This window comes from Pseudophryne corroboree, chromosome 11, assembly GCF_028390025.1.
Source record: "Pseudophryne corroboree isolate aPseCor3 chromosome 11, aPseCor3.hap2, whole genome shotgun sequence".
NCBI classification, from domain to species: Eukaryota; Metazoa; Chordata; class Amphibia; order Anura; family Myobatrachidae; genus Pseudophryne; species Pseudophryne corroboree.
Window position 1 is genome coordinate 24,875,010 of NC_086454.1, and position 17,610 is coordinate 24,892,619.

A 17,610-nucleotide genomic window follows, 5' to 3' on the forward strand; every position below is an offset into this window, starting at 1 on the left:
CACGTTGCAGTGATCCTGTTGCCAGCAGGACTCACTGTAAAGAAAAAAAACCTAAACTAAACTTTCTCTAAGCAGCTCTTTAGGAGAGCCACCTAGATTGCACCCTTCTCGTTCGGGCACAAAATCTAACTGGAGTCTGGAGGAGGGTCATGGGGGGAGGAGCCAGTGCACACCACCTGACCTAGTAAAGCTTTACTTTTTTGTGCCCTGTCTCCTGCGGAGCCGCTATTCCCCATGGTCCTTTCAGGAACCCCAGCATCCACTTAGGACGATAGAGAAATAAGAAAAAAGAAAAAGCAGGAAGGGTGCGAGAGGGAGGGAATAAAGTTGAAGTTAGGAGGGTACAGATGGTAGGGTTGGAGGGAGGAGGGATGTAGAAGGAAGGAAGATATGGGAGAGAATAAGGATATGGGACAGAGGAATGGTACTTGAGAAAGGATGAGATGGAAGGAAAAAATTAAGCTTATGAGGGCGGAATATCGATAGAAGGGTATGGGAAGTTAGAAGGGTGTAAGAAGAAAGAAGGGTAAGGTAAGGAGATGGGAATGAGGAAGGGTGGTGTGAAAGAGAATGGGAAGATAAAGGGCACACGACAGGATTAAAAGGAGAGGGTACGGTGGAGATAGGGTGGGCAGAAGGAAAGGCATGGTAGGAGGAAGGGCATGGTGGGAGGGAAGACATGAGAAGTAGTGTGGGAAGGAGTGAGGGCGTTTAAAAGTGAAGTGGTGTGGGAGAGTGGGAAGCGGGGAAAGATGCGTGGGAGGGAGGCCGAATGGCACCAAAAGGGAGGAAGTGGGTACTAATTCCCCTGGCTCGGGCTTGTTTGGAGGGGCCCAGGTCCGCAGTATCCCCTCCCGTTGCGTATACTTAATTTGTGACAGCAAGAGTGTTTCTCCTTCTCTGCAGTGTCATCTTTCCAGTGACATTTTCTTGAAGATGGTGACGCACAGTGGAAGCAAAGTCTCTGTCACTGTGCCAGAGTCTTTGCTCTCTAGTGCACATGTGCCATCATTCTGAAAATCACCTGGAAGATGGAGCCGCAGAGGAGGGACCTTCTTTCCTGAGCAAGGTAAGATGCTTGGGATCCGGTCTGAAGAATGACAATGTTCAGGTTGACATTCACTAGGTCGACAGGGTCAGAAGGTCGACATGTTCTAGGTCGACAGGTCAAAAGGTCGACATGAGGTTGTTGTTTTTTTAAACCCTTTTTTTTTTTTTACTTTTTAATACTTAACGATCCACGTGGACTACGATTGGAACGGTAATCTGTGCCGAGCGAAGCGGTAGCGGAGCGAGGCACCTTGCCCGAAGCATGGCGAGCGAAGCGAGCCATGCGAGGGGACACAGTGCACTAATTGGGGTTCCTGGTCAGTGTACGGAGAAAATGACACCAAAAAAACATAAAAAACTCAAGTCGACCTTTTGACCTGTCGACCTAGAACATGTTGACCTTCTGACCTTGTCGACCTTCTGACCCTGTCGACCTAGTGACTGTCGACCTATAGTGGTCGACCTAAACATTGTCGACCTAGACACTGTCGATCTAATGATCCACACCCAGATGCTTATACGCCCCCCACTGGATCTACCCCTGGCTATGGGGCACACAGTGCCACTCTATACAGCCCCCTGGGTGGGTAACAGGAATGGCGTGAGAAGGAGAGTGGGAAGGTGGAAGTGTATGGGAGGTGCGGTGAGGAGGAGGAAGCGTATGGGAGATACTGTTGGAAGGAAGAAGGGAATGGTAGGAGGGTGGAAGGAGGAAGGGCATGGTAGGAGGGTGAGAAGGAGAAAGGGAATGGTAGGAGGGTGAGAAGGAGAAAGGGAATGGTAGGAGGGTGAGAAGGAGAAAGGGAATGGTAGGAGGGTGAGAAGGAGGAAGGGAATGGTAGGAGGGTGAGAAGGACGCAGGGAATGGTAGGAGGAAAGTTATTTAAGAAAACAGGGTTGCATGGTAATGCATGAATGGGGGGAGTGAGGAAACAGAGATAAGAAATAAGACATAGGGATAAAGTAGATTTAATTGTGCTATAAATTCTGAAGGACAGCTTGAAAGTAGAGGGAAAATAGAGAGGGCTGGGGAACGGACAAGAACAGGATGACACATTTCGTACAGCAATTTAGGGAACAAACAGGGAGTAAGTTACAGTGAATGCTGTGTACAAAGAACATTAAATTACACTCTGAATTTCCCACAACATGAAATGTAAATCCCTGTAGTATTACCTGCAGTAACCACAATGGGCCTCTCCAGAAGGAACACAGTCTGCTTCCAGTGGGTTTGGGCGCTCGTGGGGCCGGTGGAGAATGAGACCTATTGACACAGATTGAGAGCAGTATTTGTAATATCACGCTACATTACTTTATTACATGATGAAATACACGCACTTTAAATGCTTACAACAGAACACACCGCATTCCCAAACACCCCAGGGCACAGAACACAACACAATAATTAATTTGGACTGGTGCCTGAATGTACTTACTGGTGTATGACAACCCTTCTCGAATAACACGTCAAAATAACCAGCTACAGCCTACAAAAGGCAAAAGGAAGATAAATATATAAGTATATATCATACATATATTAAACAACAGAACGGAGATTCATGGCACAAGTTTGTATTCATCACACTCTGTGTTTGGCATTTTTGTTTTGAAACCGAAATATGATAACTATATCAAGGATATCTAGAATGACATTTTCCATAAAAGCAGCCTAGGGGGGTATTCAATTAGTGCCGTTTTTTTCGACTTGTCAAAAAAACTTCACTTTCTGTCAGTTTGCAGGTTGAATTCACATTCGACCTATTCAAAGACCTGTCGAAAATTCTGGCCAAGCGAAAACCATGAGGATCGGCAAATTAGCCACCGATTCACATGTTTTGTCGAATTTGTGGGCGGTTGACAGTTTTTTGGTACATTTTCGCCCAGGCCAAGTCGATAAAAAAACAACAGAAAACAGCGAAAAGGCATGCCGAAAACGGAGCAAAAACCTGTCGAAAACGCCCGCGATTGAATAGTCAACGGTTGAATTAGTGCCGGTTTTCAGACTGTCGGAAAACTCTGCACTAATTGAATATCCCCCCCACGTAAGTCGTTAGTCCGTGCCAATGACAGGCAGGCTCTATAGCCAGTTGCGCAGAATGCCACCCAGCCAAATGATGGGCAGATTGTGCCAGCATAGCTATGCGATACCTGATATAAATTTGCCATGTCACAGAAATTGCACATGACATCAGATAAGATACAATTTGTTGTTTTATTCAGATCCATAAATGGAAAGGTCAAAAACAACCAAGTGACCAAACTGCAAAATGAGTGACCAACACTGGCCTAGAAGATGTTCCTCAACGTGCCCGCACAATATGTAATTCTAATTACAACTGGTTGGTTGCAAATTATAGCATCTATGGGCCCTAAATGACCACCGATGATAATATTCGTATCACGGAACCGGGTGTCTAGCTGCCTGCTGGACCAGTAAAGGAAATACAAACCAGGCTACAAATTGTCTAGCATACGCATAAGGACACAGACTCTTGTAGTTGGAATATCCGCCATTGTGTGACACTCAGGGGTGGGAGAATCACTCATCTGCTGGTTGCAGAAGGGGGGAGTATGGAAATTTTTCCAAAAGCAAAACACGTGGGAAGGCTGAGATATTGTTGGTTTCATTCCATTGAGAGAAACCAACAGAGCAGTTGGAGGGGGCTTCAAATGTAATGCAGAATTACACCATTTAACGCAATTCTAAACGCAGCTGCCATCACTCCGCAGTGGAGGCAACCTAAACGGTAGTAATGACCACGTCGCTTGGGAAACCTATTCTCACACCATATTCTTCCTAGAGTTTACTTTTTTTTTTTTTTAAAGGCCATTCATCTGCGTGTGTGACAAATATCCGGTTAAGGTAAATTTTGAAACTAAAGCCGAGAGCTAATTAGGCTACAGAGCGTGTTATTTGTTAAACATTACAAACAGCGCATACTAAGAACTCTAAGCACTGATTTGGAGGTTAAATGAGAGCTTGAGAAAAAAAACTGAGTCTGCAAATCACCAAATCATTTCTTCCTGTGCCAAGTAATTACTGCAGTTTGTAAAGCTTTTCTTTTCTGCGCGGTTACAGAGAACCGGAGAGAAGAATTTAATGTCGGCGCGTACAGAACGTATTGTCTCCAAGTACTGCATCAAGGGTTATTTAAAACAAGACGACAGAGAGTGTGTGATCACACATTGTGCAGGTAAAAGACGAAATTGTGCTTTTTTTTTTTTTTTTTTTTATCCCTCAGCGTATTATTCTCTAACCCGGTTCTCCATTACCAGCGTCCTGGCAGTTGTAAAATCATTGACTCGTTAAAGGCGCTGGGCTGGAACTAATTACTTTTACTCCAGAAATTGTATGCATCCATGAAAAAGGGGAATAAAAATATCCAGCTGCAACAAAAATCCACATTGTGGTCCAAGGTGAGAGCGTCTAACACACAAAATATAAAGCACTGGGAAATAATTTCCACAGCAATTAGACCTACCGCATATGTCCTTGCTTGTACTAACCTGCACTCTCGCCACCAATGGTTAATAACATTAATAATAATGACAGAACAGAGATTTGTTGTACACATCACAGGCAGACACAAAGCTATACATTTACATATCTCATCCTCTCTCCCATTTATTTTTAACGAGTATTAAAATATGAAAAATTATACGTCTTCATATTAAAATGTTAAAATATTTCAGTGAAAATTGCAGACAGTATATAGGAGTTAATTATTCTATATATGTTCAATAAAGCACACAGGTAAATTAATGTGCATAGAAATTTGTTTTTTATTAATTTACAAAACCTTATTTATTCAGGATGTGCTCAGCAGTTTAGTTTTTAGGCACTACAGGGGGTGTTAGCTTCCCCCCCCCCCCCCTGAATCTTAGCCCTAGCTGCCACCCCGTGATTAGCTGGAGCTGCCACACCTCCACTACATTAGCCCTAGCAGCCACCCCAGGTGGGTTAGGGTAGGAGGCAGGGGAGGGGTAAATGAATTACCCCATCCCCCGTCTGCATTTTAAAAATCAGGATGTTGCGGTCAGTCATGTGACCACCTGCATCCTGAACGCCGGGATTTCCTATCACACCCGTGTTATTCATACTGCCTACCCAGGCAAAGGGACGGTACAATGTAATGCCCATCTGTGCAGAGTTTGTATGTTCCCTGTAGGTTTGCATGGATTTCCTGCAGTTGCCTCTCACAATTCAAAAACGTAATGGTAGGTTAAATGGATTCTACATGTGATAGGGAGCACAGAATACTAGCAGTGCCGACCTGTCGTTGCCGAGTGATTATTCATTTTATTCAATGTTACATTTATTTCTTAACCATTTTTTTAGTTCACTTGGTGTGTCTTAGTATCTTCTAGTTATTTACCGTATTTGAGTAATATTTAGTTTAGCAATGATGCTACGGAAAAATAAAAACAGATCTCTTAACAAAAGTGGGAAGATGTCGTAATATAAAAAATCTTAAAGATCGCATAAACACGTCCGATGCACAAGGAGCACACTCGCATAGTGCTTGTGCGACCGGGAGTTGGAAGTAAATTGGGCATAGGCTGCTCCTGTGTACATTCGCCGTATGCTGAGTTACACACATTCTGCGGTGCCCGCCACTTTTACGTGAGCGCTTGGTTTGCTGCTAGCCTCACCATTTGTGGGCATTTACTTTATACCAGGGGCAAACGACACACCCAGAGGCATACGTTATGTCCAGTGGGCACACAGTCACTGAATGCTGCCTACATGGGAACACCAACTGCCCTCAGTTATGTGTACTCATTGCTGGAGATTGCGCAGTGTGCATATAGATACGCTCTGCCACCAGTCACCTCTACGTCAGGCCCAGGAGTCTGCAAAAAAACCCAAAAAAAACTGTATGCTCGGTCACAGCCTGTGGGCAATGATCCTGCCATTTATAATGCGGCTGAAAATCTAGAAGATTGCAGGATGTCTTACTGCAGTCAGAGAAAGTCGCATCTAATTATGGTCATCCTATGGGAATACAACTCATTGATAAAGTACTGGCAAGCCTGACACCACATCTCCGACTACGCAGGATAATCCTATCTGCAGCCATACCTGTACACTGTGTGTATGAGCTTACCACGGCCAGGGAGAACACTAACGGGACTGGGCTGTTGTTGGACTCTATCGTTGCTGTGTATGTAGACTGGGCATACCCCTGAAGGCATTACGATGAGTAGGAAGTATAGTACCTGAAGGCACGCACGCTTCAGTGCCACGCAGTACAGTCAAAGCCCCGTAACGGGCAGATCTGCACACGGACAATGGACTGCGCTATGTGCTTGCATAAGGTCGCAGTCCTCTCACTAGTAATGGAATATGCCTGGCTCAGCTATGGTTGACTTACTATATTGATTTTCAGTCACCCACAAGAGCAGTTTCTTATCGGAATAAAACACATCAAGGTCTATCAGCATTGACTGTCATACATAATCAATGCATACCCCTTATTTATTCCCTCAGCAGGCATTCTGCAAGATGGGACAGCAATCCTCATGAAGGTGCATTCTGGGGATGTACAGAACCAGCCTGGACTGGGGCATTGGAAGCAGTAACGGTGGGGCAGTGGAGGTGTCAGGCTGCTAATCCAGCAAACACATCAATGGGGGCAGATTTTACACCTGTGCAGTCCGTGTGTTAAAGGCTACTTCTAAAAAAGAGCCACTGGGGTCCTTACAGCTGAAACCACTCATATGAACCAAGTTGCCACCTATCCAGAGGTCCCGTGACCCAGGTTTCACATTCTCTGATGAAATTACTATAGGTGTAGTCACAGACATGGGGTTAGATACTTGGGAACTACACTGTGACCCAGATAAGGAAGCTCCAGGGTCATATCTGGGGGTAATAGGCATACAGTATGTGTGTGTGGTTGTGGTCTCAGCCACCACACAGTCTGGGGGTAGGAATAAGGGACCACTGATAGCTTGGCCTAGAAGACAAGAGCATTGTTCTCCTCCAAATAACATTAGGGACACCTACAGCAAGGATTACTTCTGCTGCTTTCCTTTGGCGGAGTGGTATTTTCCGAGACACGTGTTTATCAGCCCCGGTTGGGGGAGAACTTGTTCTCCTTGCTCTATGGGACCCCTTTATTCAGGGACAATAAACTTTTACATGCGGCTCCCGGGAAAAATACAGAACAGCCAGCGGAGCCATTCGTTCCATGGAAAGAAAGGAAATTAAAAATTATGATCCTGGCTTTTATCCGAGGGAGTAATTTGTCATTGTGATAGTCCCGGTCTCGTGTGTTCTACTGGAGACACAATGAAGCAGTTGGTCACACAAAGTAGGAGGATAATGTACTCATGATGGGGTTTAGCCAAGCATGAAGGATCAGTGATTAGAAACCCTGCAGCGGATTTAGCACGTCCCTATAATCAGCCGGCAAATCCTATGGACAAACTGTCACAAAATATCAAATAAAATGTAGAAGAAGCATTACAAGGAGGAATCCGCTTCCCAGATATTATACAATGGATTTTACAATCATTTGTTTCAGGTTCTATCAACGCCAAGAGATGGTTTCCTATTATCGCAGACAGCGCTGTCCACGAGCTGGAAATCCAAGTAACAAACTGATGTATCGCACTACACGTGTAGGCAATGGCTTGGCCTACTTATTCTGTAATGGCGTGAAAGTAACATTATTTTATGTACAGTTGACGTAGGTCTTAAGGGCTAAACCTAAGCTCAACAATTACCTGACCGAGTCACGATGCTCCTCTATCATAGATATTACTATACGTTAACGTGGCTTGCAGTGCCTCATGCCTCAGAGGTATAACCAATTCCTAGTGACAAAGCGTCACAGCAGGAAGTCTGGTAATAGCTGTTGTAAGACATTTAAATGCCAGGAAAAGCCATTTCGTTTTATGTTGCCCCCTGTGACTTTTATTATGTTGTCTCAGATACTGATGCGTTCCGTCATTTCTGACATCAGCTACAGCCCCCGGAGGTTTCTGCAACGCTGCCGGATTTACCAAGCTTCGGAAATGCGAATCTGAAGATGGCGTTAGCCGCTGTAGCCTATGTGCTATAGATTACAGAAATCACTGGCCCTCCCCAGCAATGCATGGTGAGCAGAACACACGTGTGCAGGAATCTAGTTACTCACTCCAAGCACATCACAGGGAAGGGCTCTGTGTTACATGCAGACAGTATAATCCCATAATGCACTGTGATTTTTGGTTGCTAATATAGCGCCCAAATCGCAATGCAAGTTTCATTGTTCATAAATGGGCCCCTAAAACACAGAACACAGCACACGAGGCACGCAAACAACTAACCTACTCAATAAATAAACAGCAGAATATGGTTGACACGTCTAGGAGACTCCAAGGTGGCCCACGATGCATTCCTGAAGCAAAGTGCAGCCCTGCATCTGTAAGATGCAGAGACTGCAGTGATTTGAGCTGCTGTGACATCACTGATCTAGCCCCACAGAGTACTTCTGCTACGCCAATCTATCACGTCTGCTGTGTGAAGAGCACCACCCCCCTTAAAATGCAGAACGGATACAGTTAGTGAGCGCGATGGATACATTTTAGTTCAGGATGAACACATCTAGTTACATCATATATATCTTATTTAGCTCAGTGTTTCATCTACATTAAAGCCAAATATTAGCTTTACGCTCTATGACGAGAGGGATGTTGCAGACATTACAGTGCATAATTCAGAGAATATACACATGGAAATCACACAGCCAAATACACTACGTCTGTAGAAGGATTAATAGCCTAATAAAGTAAAAGGAACATAAAGCTCAGCACACACGGTACTCAATCTCTACTACTGGCCATGGAGAGAAATATTACAGGCTATGACCATGGGGACGTTTATTCCTATGTGGTCAGTCAATACTGGCCTCCAGTAAAGAACCATCACATAACAATTCAGCTGGAGAAGCGAAGCAAGAACTGGGGCTCGGCACCCCGTCATTCCCCATGATGTGCCCGTAAAGGCGTAGAAAAGACTCTCCTGCAATGCAGCGGGGAGGCTAATGACAGTGTACTTACTCCTGACACTTCCTGTAGAGAAGCAGATAGGACTCTTCTCTGACACAGTACGGAATCTAATGACTGCATCATTTTCTGTGTCAGCGGCTTTCACAGACTACATAAAGATTCGCTGCTGGTCACCATGCACCAGGTCACAGTGCTGACCACCACCTGTACTGTATTGCTATAAGAAGGGGTGAGCTAAATTTACCAGTGGCTCATACCCCAAGATGGACAAGTTTTATGTCCAGTGATTAAAAAAAGTACCAGCCAATCAGTTCCTAACTGCCATGTTACAGGGTGCGGTTGAAAAATGGACAGTTAGGAGCTGATTGGCTGGTAGTTTATTTCTCTCCAATTTATCTCTCTTCAAGGCTTAATCATCTTTCTGGTCTTCCTCCGATACAATCAATTCTGAACACAGTAGTTACACAGTAGTTTCTGCACAAAGCGTTCTTGCACAGCTGCCCCCTCCACAGTCTCTATATTGGTTTCTTGTACAAAATACTTACACTCACAAAGCCACCAAAAAAGTGCCCCTGCATATACAGATGTGTCCTCTTACATCCTTGCTGCAATCAAGCTAAACAGCCCTCCAAGTCGCGCCATGTCGTGGTAGCACGAGCGTCTTTAATGGAGTTTTTTCTGCAAAAATGTGTCTAAGACGCAATAGGATGCACAAGCAGCTTCTGCTGATTGAAATGATATGCGGCATGTTCCTATATTCTGTGTGTAATAGCGGCTCTATCTGCATCCGAAATGTAACGTTACAGTGTTTTCCAGGAAGCGTTTTGTATGCAGATACAGCCGCAGTTGCACACAGAATATAGGCATGCCGAATATAATTTTAACCAGCAGAAGCTGCTTGTGCGTCCTATTGCATTACATCTAAGACGCATTTTGCGGCAAAAATGCAAAAAAGACGCTCAGCACTAAAGACAGCACTTGCATTAAGTGCAACACGACTTGAAACGCATGGAGAAAAATTGTAAGAGGACACATCTGTATATCAGGCAAAACGCGATCCAACCGCAAACATTGATAAAACGATGCGGGCGCGTGCACAACGCCCATCCTGCACATGTGCCCGTATTTATCTGCAGGGGGGGCACAGAAAATGCAATCGCCTATGCGGAGACAGAGCGCTGCGGGGGCAGAGGCGGCCAAACGGGGGCGGTGGCGATGAAACTGGAGGTGGGGGGGTTGGAGGTGCCGTGGGCGTGATTGGTGATTACAGCAGCTGCGTGACGTCACATGCAGCCGCCGCGATCAGAAACATGGCGCCGCGGGAGGCAACCTTCATTTCTGCTATCAAGCAGAAATTGCGATGCGATCGCAATTTCTGCTTGATGATTGGGTGGAAGTGGCGGTCAGCATTCGAATATAAGGACTGCAAATTCTGCTAATTAGCAGAATTTGCAATCCTTACTAAATTAGGCCCATCATCACTAATCTCAAAATATCAGACCAATCCCCACATATATGAGCCAGGTCTGTGCCTCCCGCTTTCTCATCCATGTTTACAACGTGCTGCGTATTCGTGTTTGTGGAATGCCAGTCCTTTCCGGGTACAACCAGATTAGTCTGTAGCCGTCAAACCTTCCAGCCTTTTACTGAAATCCCAGCCCTTTTTAAACAATCCTACCAAACTATAGAACTGCCCCCTTAACCCAACTACCACCTGACTATACAGCCACACAAAACTTACATATATCCTCCCTCTACACTCTAACAATGTCCTGATCCCGACACCACTCAGGAGATGGGAACCGGATCAACGACAGCAGACAACCCGAAAGTGAACATCAAGGCTTAGGCGCGGGGAATGGGGGTGTTTAGCCCTAGCCACTACCGCTCGAGGATTAGGGTAGGGGACAGAGGGGGTAGAAATACTTACCCCCTCCGATGTCGGCATCTTTAGTGTTGGGATGCAGCAGTCGGTCAATACGGCTGGTGACGGAATCATACAGCCCTCCGAAGGTAAATTACCCTGGTGTAGCTAACGCCTATTTCCCTATAATATAAAAGTTTGCCTCTAGGACTCTTTTACCTGTGAACACGCAGTCTTGTTTCATTACAGTGTCTGCGCCCAACTGCAGCATATGCTGACGCTACAGAACGTTACTAATAAAGTAAGACAATGAGAGGTAATAAAAGTGCAATTATTTAGAAATCATGGAGAATGAAAGCACAAACACGCGCGTCAGATTCATTTATTTCCTTACAATCTCTCTAAAGCAGATGCATGCAAATTATTCTGTACCGAGATAATAATGTCTCTGCATATTTATATTCAGTAATAAATACCAAACAACACATATGCTATATGTGATGAGACGGAGGCTTTCTCCCACAATCCAAAAACAAAACGAAGGTAAATTGGATTCTTAACCCTAGTGTGCATCTATGGGGTAGGGAATATAGAGCGTAAACTCTTCTGGGGCAGGGACCAATGTGACTGATATACTCTCTGTAATGTGTGTGTGTGTGTACACATGTGATAGGGAATATAGACACCACTGGGGCAGGGGCTGATGTGACTGATACACACATATATTACAAAGCGTATGTGTGTGTGTATCTATGTGATAGGGAATATAGGAGTGTAAGCACCACTGGGGCAGGGACTGATGTGACAGATACCTTCTCTGTAATGTGTGTGTGTGTGTGTGTGTGTGTGTGTGTGTGTGTGTGTGTGTGTGTGTGCATGTTATGGGGAATATAGAGTGTAAGCACCTCTGGGGCAGGGGCTGATGTGACTGATACACTCTCTGTAGTGTGTGTGTGTGTGTGTGTGTGTGTGTGTGTGTGTGTACATGTTATGGGGAATATAGAGTGTAAGCACCTCTGGGGCAGGGGCTGATGTGACTGATACACTCTCTGTAGTGTGTGTGTGTGTGTGTGTGTGTGTGTGTGTGTGTGTGTGTGTGTGTACATGTTATGGGGAATATAGAGTGTAAGCACCTCTGGGGCAGGGGCTGATGTGACTGATACACTCTCTGTAATGTGTGTGTGTGTGTGTGTGTGTGTGTGTGTGTGTGTGTGTGTGTGTGTGTACACATGTGACAGGGAATATAGACACCACTGGGGCAGGGGCTGATGTGACTGATACACACATATATTACAAAGCGTATGTGTGTGTGTATCTATGTGATAGGGAATATAGGAGTGTAAGCACTACTGGGGCAGGGACTGATGTGACTGATACACTCTCTGTAGTGTGTGTGTGTGTGTGTGTGTGTGTGTGTGTGTGTGTGTGTGTGTGTGTGTGTGTGTGTACATATTATGGGGAATAGAGAGTGTAAGCAGCACAGGGGCAGGGGCTGATGTGACTGATACACTCTGTAATGTGTGTGTGTGTGTACATGTTATGGGGAATATAGGCCCTCATTCCGAGTTGTTCGCTTGGTAATTTTCTTCGCATCGCAGCGATTTTCCGCTAATTGCGCATGCGCAATGTTCGCACTGCGACTGCGCCAAGTAAATTTGCTATGAAGTTTGGTATTTTACTCACGGCATTACGAGGTTTTTTCTTCGTTCTGGTGATCGGAGTGTGATTGACAGGAAGTGGGTGTTTCTGGGCGTAAACTGGCCGTTTTATGGGAGTGTGTGAAAATAAGATTTTACTTACCGGTAAATCTATTTCTCGTAGTCCGTAGTGGATGCTGGGGACTCCGTAAGGACCATGGGGATAGACGGGCTCCGCAGGAGACAGGGCACTTTAAGAAAGAATTTGGATACTGGTGTGCTCTGGCTCCTCCCTCTACGTCCCTCCTCCAGACCTCAGTTAGAGAAACTGTGCCCGGAAGAGCTGACAGTACAAGGAAAGGATTTTGGAATCCAGGGCAAGACTCATACCAGCCACACCAATCACACCGTATAACTTGTGATAACCTTACCCAGTTAACAGTATGAACAACAACGGAGCATCAGATCAACCCCGATGCAACCAACATAACCCTTATTTAAGCAATAACTATATACAAGTATTGCAGAAGAAGTCCGCACTTGGGACGGGCGCCCAGCATCCACTACGGACTACGAGAAATAGATTTACCGGTAAGTAAAATCTTATTTTCTCTAACGTCCTAGTGGATGCTGGGGACTCCGTAAGGACCATGGGGATCATACCAAAGCTCCCAAACGGGCGGGAGAGTGCGGATGACTCTGCAGCACCGAATGAGCAAACACAAGGTCCTCCTCAGCCAGGGTATCAAACTTGTAGAACTTTGCAAAGGTGTTTGAACCTGACCAAGTAGCCGCTCGGCAAAGCTGTAATGCCGAGACCCCTCGGGCAGCCGCCCAAGAAGAGCCCACCTTCCTTGTGGAATGGGCCTTAACTGATTTAGGTAGCGGCAACCCAGCCGCAGAATGAGCCTGCTGAATCGTGTTACAGATCCAGCGAGCAATAGTTTGCTTTGAAGCAGGCGCCCCAAGCTTGTTGGAAGCATACAGGATAAACAAAGATTCTGTTTTCCTGATCCTAGCCGTTCTGGCTACATAAACCTTCAAAGCCCTGACCACATCTAGTAACTCGGAATCCTCCAAGTCACGAGTAGCCACAGGCACCACAATAGGTTGGTTCATATGAAAGGATGAAAGGATGATACCACTTTTGGCAGAAATTGTGGACGGGTCTGCAATTCTGCCCTGTCCATATGGAAAACCAGATAGGGGCTTTTATGTGACAAAGCCGCTAATTCTGACACACGCCTAGCTGAAGCCAAGGCTAATGGCATGACCACCTTCCACGTGAGAAATTTTAACTCCACGGTTTTGAGTGGCTCAAACCAGTGTGACTTCAGGAAACTCAACACCACGTTAAGATCCCAAGGTGCCACTGGAGGCACAAAAGGGGGCTGAATATGCAGCACTCCCTTTACAAACGTCTGGACTTCAGGAAGAGAAGCCAGTTCTTTTTTAAAGAAAATGGATAGAGCCGAAATCTGGACCTTAATGGAACCCAATTTCAGGCCCAAAGTCACTACCGACTGTAGGAAGTGAAGGAAACGGCCCAGCTGGAATTCCTCCGTAGGGGCATTCCTGGCCTCACACCAAGCAACATATTTTCACCATATACAGTGATAATGTTTAGCCGTCACGTCCTTCCTAGCCTTTATCAGCGTAGGAATAACCTCATCCGGAATGCCTTTTTCTGCTAGGATCCGGCGTTCAACCGCCATGCCGTCAAACGCAGCCGCGGTAAGTCTTGGAACAGACAGGGCCCCTGTTGCAACAAGTCCTGTCTTAGAGGGAGAGGCCATGGGTACTCTGTGAGCATTTCTTGCAGATCCGGATACCAAGTCCTTCTTGGCCAATCCGGAACAATTAGTATTGTTCTCACTCTTCTTTTTCTTATGATTCTCAGCACCTTTGGTATGAGAGGAAGAGGAGGAAATACATAAACCGACTGGAACACCCACGGTGTCACTAGTGCGTCTACAGCTATCGCCTGAGGGTCTCTTGACCTGGCGCAATATCTCTGTAGCTTTTTGTTGAGGCGGGATGTCATCATGTCCACCTGTGGCAGTTCCCACCGCCTTGCAATCTGCGTGAAGACTTCTTGATGAAGTCCCCACTCTCCCGGGTGGAGGTCGTGCCTGCTGAGGAAGTCTGCTTCCCAGTTGTCCACTCCCGGAATGAACACTGCTGACAGTGCTCTTACGTGATTCTCCGCCCAGCGAAGAATTCTGGTGGCTTCTACCATCTCCACCCTGCTCCTTGTGCCGCCTTGGCGGTTTACATGAGCCACTGCGGTGATATTGTCTGACTGAATCAGAACCGGTTGGTTGCGAAGCAGGGACTCCGCTTGACGTAGGCCGTTGTATATGGCCCTTAGTTCCAGGATGTTGATGTGAAGGCAAGTCTCCTGACTTGACCACAGCCCTTGGAAATTTCTTCTCTATGTGACTGCCCCCCACCCTCGGAGGCTTGCATCCGTGGTCACCAGGACCCAGTCCTGAATGCCAAATCTGCGACCTTCGAGAAGGTGAGACACCCTGGCCCTGGGGGATAGGGTGATTAACCGATGCATCTGAAGATGTGATCCGGACCACTTGTCCAGTAAGTCCCATTGGAAGGTCCTCGCATGGAACCTGCCGAAGGGAATGGCCTCGTATGATGCCACCATTCTTCCCAGGACTCGAGTGCAGTGATGCACTGACACCTGTTTTGGTTTTAATAGATTCCTGACCAGCGTCACAAGCTCCTGAGCTCTCTCTACCGGGAGATAAACCCTTTTCTGGTCTGTGTCTAGGATCATGCCTAGGAGAGGCAGATGAGCTGTAGGAACCAACTGTGACTTTGGAATATATAGAATCCAGCCGTGTTGCCGTTACACTTCCAGAGAAAGTGATACGCTGTTCAGCCACTGCTCTCTTGATCTCGCTTTTATGAGGAGATCGTCCAAGTACGTGATAATAGTGACACCTTGCTTCCGCAGGAGCACCATCATTTCCGCCATTACCTTGGTGAACATTCTCGGGGCCGTGGAGAGACCAAACGGCAACATCTGAAATTGGTAATGACAATCCCGTACCGCAATTCTGAGGTACGCCTGAAGAGGTGGATAAATGGGGACATGAAGGTATGCATCCTTTATGTCCCGAGTCACCATAAAATCTCCCCCTTTCAGGCTTGCAATGACCGCTCTTAGCGATTCCATCTTGAACTTGAACCTTTTCAGGTATATGTTCAGGGATTTTAAATTCAATATGGGTCTGACTGAACCGTCCGGTTTCGGGACTACCACATGGTCGAATAATAACCCCCTCCTTGTTGAAGGAGGGGAACCTTGACCACCACCTGTTGAAGATACAATATGTGAATTGCAGTTAACACTGTTTCCCTCTCGTGGGGGGAAGCCGGCAGGGCCGTCGGTGAGGGGGCATCTTCTCAAAGTCCAGCTTGTATCCCTGAGACACAATATCTATTGCCCAGGGATCTAACAGGGAGTGAACCCACTTGTGGCTGAACTTATGAAGGCGTGCCCCCACCGGGCCTAGCTCCGCCTGTGGAGCCCCAGCGACATGCGGTGGATTTTTGTAGAGGCCGGGGAGGACTTCTGATCCTGGGAACTAGCTGTGTTGTGCAGCTTCTTTCCTCTGCCCCCGCCTCTGGCAAGAAAGGACGCACCTCTGACTTTCTTGTTTCTTTGTTCAAAAGGCTGCATTTGATAATGTCGTGCTTTCCTAGGCTGTGCAGGAATATAAGGCAAAATATCAGAATTACCAGTTATAGCTGTGGAGACCAGGTCCGAGAACCCTTCTCCACGCAATCCTCAGCCTTCCATATACCTCTTAAGTCGGCATCATCTGTCCATTGCATACTCTACAGGACACGTCAAGCAGAAATCGACATAGCTTTGACTCTAGGACCCAGTATACTCATGTCTCTTTGGGCATGTTTTTATATATATATATATATATATATATATATATATCTCTCTCTTAAGACAGCATCTTTAATATATATATAACTCTATATAGACATATATATATATATATATCTACATACTAGGGTCTCAAGCTCTGCTGATAAGGTACCTGTCCACGCTGCCACAGCGCTATATACCCATGCCGACACAATCGCCGGTCTGAGTAGTGTACCAGAATGTGCACGCTATCTGCAGGATCCCTGAGGATAGCTGTTACGTCAGGGCTACCTTTTGGGCAAACGTGACACCCTAGGGGAAGATTCCCATCGTATCCTGGCCCTAGTGGGGAAAGGATACTGCCTGAGAATTCTTTGTGGGAAACTGCAGTCTCTTGTCTGGAGATTCCCGCTCTTTTTCCTCATGAGAGGAGGGAAATTTACCTCAGCTTTCTTCCCCTTAAACATGTGTACCCTCGTGTCAGGGACAGATGAGTCATCAGTGATATGCAAATCATCTTTTATTACAATAATCATATATTGAATACTTTTCTGCCATTTTGGCTGTAACTTTGCATTATCGTAGTCGACACTGGAGTCAACCTCCGTGTCGATATCAGTGTCTATTATTTTGGATAGTGAGCATTGAGAGACTCTGAAGGTCTCTGCAACATAGGGACAGACATGGGTAGATTCCCTGTCTGTTCTCTAATCTTTTGTGCAATAAATTCACCTTAGCACTTAATTACACATATCCAAACAGGTGTCGGCGTTGTCGACGGAGACACCCTCACACACACATATTTGCTCTATCTCCTCCTTAGGGGAGCCTTTTACCTCAGACATATCGACACACACGTACCGACACACCACACACTCAGGGAATGCTCATCTGAAGACAATTCCCCCATAAGGCCCTTTGGAGAGACAGAGAGAGAGTATGCCAGCACACACCCCAGCGCTATTAACCCAGGAATAACACAGTAACTTAATGTTAACCCAGTAGCTGCTGTTTATATTGATTTTTGCGCCTAATTATGTGCCCCCCCCCCCCCCCCCTCTCTTTTTACCCTCTTCTACCGTGTAACTGCAGGGGAGAGACTGGGGAGCTTCCTCTCAGCGGTGCTGTGGAGAAAAAACATGGCGCTGGTGAGTGCT

General features: G+C 46.1%; 1 protein-coding gene across 1 annotated transcript in view; it reads right to left on the bottom strand.

The window, feature by feature from the left end:
- PRMT3 (protein arginine methyltransferase 3) overlaps positions 1–17,610 on the bottom strand; it is a 251,556-nt gene that overhangs the window by 28,274 nt on the left and 205,672 nt on the right. The window contains exons 14-15 of the mRNA XM_063946376.1: positions 2,487–2,537; positions 2,227–2,314 (exon numbers count right to left, since the gene is read on the bottom strand). Coding sequence (XP_063802446.1) covers positions 2,227–2,314; positions 2,487–2,537 — 139 coding nt within the window. The remainder of the gene's footprint in view (positions 1–2,226; positions 2,315–2,486; positions 2,538–17,610) is intronic.